The 7,027-nt window shown below is 49.4% G+C and overlaps 1 protein-coding gene across 1 annotated transcript in view; it reads right to left on the reverse strand.

Moving 5' to 3' along the window:
• The window catches only part of SLAMF1 (signaling lymphocytic activation molecule family member 1), a 31,793-nt gene extending 25,681 nt beyond the window's left edge, over positions 1–6,112 (reverse strand). Inside the window, exon 1 of the mRNA XM_055334260.1 lies at positions 6,037–6,112. Coding sequence (XP_055190235.1) covers positions 6,037–6,112 — 76 coding nt within the window. The remainder of the gene's footprint in view (positions 1–6,036) is intronic.
• Between the last annotated feature and the right edge of the window lie 915 nt (positions 6,113–7,027).

The following is a 7,027-nucleotide window of genomic DNA, read 5'->3' on the forward strand; positions in this document are numbered from 1 at the left end:
CTCCATCCTCGTCTTGCTTTCTCAGGAGCACTTGGCATGGTTTATCAGTCCCTCTTTGAAACGCTGCCTTCATTCAACCCCTGGAATACCACACTCTCCTTGTTTCCTTCCTATTTCTTTGGCTGCTCCTTCTCAGTCTCCTTGACTGGAACCTGCTGTTCTTAAAGACCTCTAAATTTTGGAGCATCCCAGGACTCAGCGCTCAGATCTCTCTCCCAGCCACGCTCATCCAGTTGCATGGGTTGCCATACTTCTGGACTGCTTGCAGAGATACGTCTCCCACCCAAACTGCCTACATGGATCAGCATTTGGAGGTCTAAGGGGCATTGCAAACTTGGCAAATGAACTCTTGGTTCCATAACGTCTTCCACCAACAAGCATCACAACTCCCCCAGATTCTAAGACCAAAACATTTGGAATTATCCTTGACTCCTTTCCTTCTCTCATCCTCCATAGGGAGTCTATCAGCAAATCCTATTGGCTCTACCTTCAGAATAATATGTCTGCAATCCTAGCATTTCAACCTCCCTCATTTCTGCCACCATCGTCACAGCCTGGCATGGCCATTGGCTTTCAACTAATCTCCCAGCATCCATATAGTAGACAGAGTCATGTTTTAAACCCATGTCAGATTTTGTCTGTCTCCTGCTTTGAAACTTCCAGGGCTTTCTAGCACCCATAGAAAAAATATCCATAGGCTTTGTTATGGCTTCGAAGATTCTGACCCCTCTCCTGCCCTCTCTCCACTCACTGCACTATGGTGGTGGTACTGGCTCACACACCTCTTCAAGAACATTCCCAACTCAGAGATTTTGCTTTTGCTGTTCTCTGGATATATCTTTCCTTGTATATCTGGATAGCTTACTCCCTCACTTTATTTTAGGTTTCTGCTCAAAAAAATCATCTCTTCTGAGAAACCTACCCTGACCATCCTATATAGAATAGCCCCCCTTCTGACTGAACACTTACCACTGTCTGTGACACATTGTATGTTTTTATTTTATTTATGTGTCCCTGGCTGCCATGCAAACTCTTCAAGAGGAAGAATTTCATTTTGTTCATTGTTTTGTCTCTAAGTCTTATGACAATAGCTGGTATACGGTAGGCTGTTAATAAATATCTGTTCAAAATATGAGTGCTGAAAGCTACATCACCTGATTAAAACCTCTTTTATTCAGCTTTGCCCAATATGTAACTGAACTTAACCTTAAGCTAGTTCTCATAAAAGGAGCCCATGACTCAGAGAGCATAGATTGGTTTAGTTGATAAGGAAGCCAGAGAAGTAAAACAAAACTGTCTGCTTAGGTAAAGCAGCCATCTAATTAGGACACAATTGACTTGTGGCTCAGACGGGTTGTTAGAGAATTGGACAAACTGGTCCAGATGTTATTGGTAACAAAATGCCCTGAAATCCCAACACTGTCCCTTAAAGTGGCCAGGTAGTATCAGGCTAGACATCCAGAGATTGGGAGAAAACAATAGGCAGTCCACCTGGGCTGAAATTAGGGTGAGATTGGTGGAGACTCAAAACGATAAAGGAAAAGTGAGGGGAAAGAAGGATATAAGATGGGATAGGAAGAAGCCCTCCCCTACCCCCAAACCAAAGAAATCAAAGAAAGAAAATAGGAAGGGAAAGAAACTAGAAAAAGAAGGAGCAGATGAGAGGGCAGGCTGAGTGGCGTGGCCACACAGGGAGTGGAATCAAAACTCGGTCAGGAAGAGACCCTCATGCCCTGCAACCCACATGAAGAATGGTGATCTCACAACTGAGTGTGTGTGAGTGGCTGGGTCTGGGGCGGGGGTACTAGAAACCAGCACCACCTAAGTGCAAATGGAAAAACAAGTGGGGACTTTAAAGTGGTTCACAGAAGCCTTCAAGTGGAATCCCCACTCCTGAAACATTCTACTGCCTGATGCGAGTTTTCCAGTGAGCCTGTGATTCAGTCCCCCCTGTTTACTCAAAAGTCTGGAGGAAACATTTGCAGCCATTCACACCAACTCACTTTCTTCAAGGGTAATTCTACTTAGAAAGTAGAGTGATTCACATGGACCCATGGATATTTTCCTGAACTTGACCGCATTTGGCCAACCCTTCACAAGATGGGATTCTACATAACAATAACCTCCACCCCCCTTTGTTGTGCTTCTGGCATCTTGTCACAGCATTGCTTTCAGGGAGTGGGGGGGGGGGGGGACAAGACTCAATAGGCCTCACACTTCTTTCAGAATATCTAGGCCCAGGAAGAAAATTTGCTTTTTAACCTGCAGTCCCACGAACCATCCTCTTTCCTCCCATTCCTTGATGCTGTTGGGTCTTTCTGACTCAGAATACTTGCATTTCCACGTTCTGCACGCCTGTTACCGCCCTGTTTCCCTGACTCCTCTCCGTTGGGTCTCTGCCTCTGACCCCTAGCTTTGTCTGGGCCTCCCTGCCAGTGCCTCTAGCGCCTTTATATGTCCCCTTCATATCACTCATCACGCTTTTACCTCTGATTCTATGCCTGTCACCCTCACTCCAGAATAAGCTTCTAAGAGTAGTGGCTCTCTTTTGCCCACGTATAGTCCTAACACCTACCTGGGACATAGTAGAAACTCAGTAGACCCTTGCTGCTTAAGAGAATGAAAAATAGAATGAGTGAGCAATGGACAGCACAGTCTAAGATCCCCTCTCTCCAAAATCAGAATGTACTCTGTTTCATCTTTATAACTTCCCTAAGAAGTACAGTGTGGGAGAAAATGACGGGGACCCTGCTCCCCGCTTGCCAGGTGAGGAGATGGAAAAGCATTGGCTATGGACCCTAGGCTTCAAGCTTCAGCAGGCCACTTGCCAACCCCCTGAACACTCGCAACAGCTCACCTCTGCGTTGATGCCTTCATCTGGAATATTCCCCTAAGGCCCTATAAAAATCTAATGTATATATTTGGGAAGACACACAAGGAACTGAAGGTAGCAGTTGCCTCCAGCAGGAGGGACGGTAGGGGGATTTGTCTCCATTGCGTATATCCTTTTGTACTTTTTGAGTTTTATAGACATATGTATGATATTCTTTGAAAAAAATAGTTAACAAAAAAATTAAATGAAAACTCATGGGATGAAACTTCCTACCCACTTTCCAAATTCCAGATCGAATACTTCCATATACCCTCTGCTTCCTTCTATAATTTTATCAACTTATTTCCCCTTTTGGATATCCCTATACTTTATTTCAATTCGATTAAAATAAACTTACATGCTCCAATTACAAATAGCATAGTCTAATTTTTACCATGGGACCTGGATACAAATTTTAACATACCTCCACCCCCACCAAACATAAGTTTATCCAGTTTCATTTATTGAGGCCTCTGAAGTCAGGCTGCTGTGTGATTACAGAGAGAAACTACTCTGTGCTTCTCATTCCTCCTCTTATCACATGGTAATAATAATAATACGTAGCTCGTAGAGTTGGTGTGAGAATTAAATGAATAATATACACAGCACTTAGAGCAGCTCCTGCTGCATAGCAAGTAAGCTGTACATACTGTTATTATTCACTCAACAATCATTTGTGGAGGGGCTCTCAGGTACCAGATACTGTGCCAGGTGCTGGGCAGGGGCTGTGGTTGTTAATTTTGCTTCCCCCACACCTTGCACAATGCTTGTCACATCACATGTCTTTAATAGAGAGTTGCTCAGTGGGGTTGTCCAAAGTCAATCTATGGATAAAATCAACCAGCCCTGATGTTCTGATTTCCAGTCTGGTACTGGAGATGTGATGGTGATGGCATTACAACCCAGTCTTAAAGCTTTTGAGCAATAGAAATGCTTAGACCTATGTCTTGAGGTAGAATGGGCCAATGAACAAAGGGGCCAAGTCTGGAACCCACACACTTGTCTTTCATGTGTGTCAAGGAGGTGAGGCGGACCAGCAGGAGGAAAACAAAATCCCCTTGGGGCAAATCACCAGTTTTAAGAGATGCGTCCCCCTTCGTGGAGGATGCTATGCAAGTGTGGGAGTAGGGGGAAATCTTGGTACCTTCTGCTCACTCTTGTTGTGAACCCAAAATTGCCCCCAAAATAAAGATTATTTTTAAAAATAAATACCATTAAGGGAATGAAAATTTCGCCTTATTGGGGAGAGGGACATGTGGACTTTTGATCTTAAAATTCTGACGGAATTAATTGGAAGGCAAGCTGATACAGATGGGAAGGAGAGTGGGTCCTGATTTGACATGAATCGAGTTTCTTGGCTGAGTAACTGTCACGGTTGACCTGTCCCCCTAGCAAAGCATTTCCCTCTGTGTTTAATCGGAATTTCACAAATGGGTGTATATTTAAAAATAAAAACACTAAAAATTTTGCACATGTTTCAGAGAAAACAGAAGGCAAGGAAGCCGGCCACTGCTGGTTGGGTAGACACGCCCACGGGGTTGGGCTGCTTTTCACTAATTGGGGACCCCAAGCCTACATGGAGCGGTTGCCCCCACCGGGGCCATGGCGACACCCTGGGCCAGGCTGCCCAGCGGACAAGCAAGGACACAGATTTAAAACGTCCAGCCCACTGTCCAACCCCATCACTCCCAAAAGTCACTAAGAACTATGCCCGAATGGTAAAGTCACAAGTGGGGTGCACCTGGCAAGGCTTGGCTCTCTCTGGGGTGGCTTCAAGAGGTTCTATTCGGCTTTCTTTCTTTTTTTTTTTTTTTAAGATTTTATATATTCATGAGAGACAGAGAGAGAGAGAGAGAGAGAGAGAGAGAGAGGCAGAGACACAGGCAGAGGGAGAAGCAGGCTCCATGCAGGGAGCCCGATGCGGGACTCGATCCAGGGTCTCCAGGGTCACCTCCTGGGCTGCAGGCGGCGCTAAACCGCTGGGCCCCCAGGGCTGCCCCCATTCGGCTTTCTGAGCCCCCAGCTCAATCATCCCTTCCCGGAGACCTCAGAAAGCAAGAGCTATGGGTCTGCCTGGTTCTGAGGGAAACACCAGTCAAGGAAGGGCATCTTTATCTGGGAGTCTAGCAGAAGATAGATCCCGTGTGCAGCCTCTCCAGCATCCCTAGTGCGTCTCTGGGCTTTTCCTGGAAAAGTCTTTAATGGATCTGCGGTCTTGAAAACCCCAAGTGCAAAACACCCAGAGCCTCAGGATTTCCCCCCTTCCCTAAGGCCGCTTCCACCCCAGGCTGCCTCCCCTAGTCTACGCAGCCTCCGGGCACTGCAACACTCCTCAGCGAGCCCACTTGAGTGGATGGAGAAGCCATCCACCTCTTGCACGGCTTTTTCTGTCTCGAACACCTTTCCCACAGCCCTGATACTACTCACGGAGAACTGCAGCTCATCTTTGGAAGGGCACAAGCCAGAAGGACAAGAGCCGAGCGCAGCCCCAAATGCTGTGTGGCGTGTCTGGTGCCCCACTGGAGCTGCCTTGACCACTGACAGTTCCCAATTTGCATTTCCCACTTACTGTAACCAGCCCTGGACACCCGAAACCCCGGCCCTCCCCCTCTTGCTGTCTTGAGAGGTTCTCTTCCAGGAAAGCAGCCACCAGTTGACCACATAGTGGCCACCGGCTGTTCTCAGCTGATGCTTAAGGTTTTCACTTCTACGCTCTCTTCCCACTACAGCCCTTCCTTGTGTTGGACGGTGGCTCTGCTTTGTCCGCGGTGAGAGCATCCCCGTCAAGGGCAGGGATGGGGGAATCACCTTCTCCCCAGGCTCCGGCCCAGGTTCCAGCGCCTTAGCCGGGTCTTTGCAGATGCAAACCCCACCGCTCACCCCGAGCCTTAGCCAGGACCTCCTGCCCGGAGGCTGGTCTGGGATGTGACGGTCCCTGTGACTTGGGGCGCCCGGGTTCCTCGGAAACCAGGGCTGATGGGGCTGAGCCCTGGAGCCCAGGACCCAGCTCTGATCCCTCGTCTCTGAAAGAGCCAGGAGGAAGGCAGCGCCAAGCCCCGAGGCGAGGCAGTGCAATCCAGCCCTGCAGTTTGTCTGCACCCGTGGGTGCCCCTGGCTCCTGGCCGGACGGCAGCACCCGCCTCCTCAAGCAGATGAGCACCTACCTGTCCCGCAGCTCAGCTTGGACGCCAGGGTGAGGACCAGCAGGCAGCGCAGGGAGAGGAAGCCCCTGGAATCCATCAGCCAGGGAGACAGGGAAGGGGCCGGCGGAGGGCGAGACCCGGGTCGCTCAAGGGCGCCTCTTGCCTGCTGTGCAGCAGGAACCAGATGGCTTCCTGTGTCGCTGGGACTTTTTCTGCCTGAGTCTCACGGATTGCTCATCAGCTCTTAGCCTTTAAATCACTTGGCTGTTCCCGAGAAGTCCGAGTCAAATGTTCACCCTGCTAAGGCCGGGAAAGGAGTGAGCAGCAGGCGCCTCCTCGCAGGCCGGGGGGTGGGGGCCGCTCCCCCCACTCCCCCCACTCCCCCCACTCGGGCCGACTTGGATGACCGAGCTCTAAAGACTTCTTCTGTCTCGTGTCTGATCTGTCCCGTAACTCGGGAGACACCTCCACATGCGGTTGGGCCCTGATGCCCAAGCCACAGAAACAGGGGTGGGGCGGGGGGGGGGCGCAGAAGCCCAGTTTCCCAGCTGGGCCCCTCACCCTAGGATTCTGTGAGCTCTGAGCTGTGCGCCAAGAGGGCGCCTCTATTTGTGGGGGGAAGGGGCTAGAACTGGGAAGAAAGACCTGCACTTTTCCATGAGTTAAGCTGACAAAATGAAACACTGGAGGGGTGCCCAGGGGGGCTCAGCGGTGGAGCATCTGCCTTGGGCCCAGGGTGTGACCCCGCGGTCCCAGGAGCAAGTCCCGAATTGGGCTCCCTGCAGGGAGCCTGCTTCTCCCTCTGCCTGTGTCTCTGCCTCTCTCCTTGTGCTCTCATGGCAAATAAATAAAATTTAAAAACTAAACAAAACACAAAACACTGGAAAGATGCTCTTACCTGTGTTCAGGAAGATACTTTGAAAGGCCAGTCTCTTTTTATTACTTTTATTTTTTAAGATTTTTCAAAGATCTTAATCAGGGAGCCCAATGCGAGACTGGATCCCAGGACCCA

The sequence above is a fragment of the Nyctereutes procyonoides genome, unplaced genomic scaffold, assembly GCF_905146905.1.
Source record: "Nyctereutes procyonoides isolate TBG_1078 unplaced genomic scaffold, NYPRO_anot_genome, whole genome shotgun sequence".
NCBI lineage: Eukaryota > Metazoa > Chordata > Mammalia > Carnivora > Canidae > Nyctereutes > Nyctereutes procyonoides.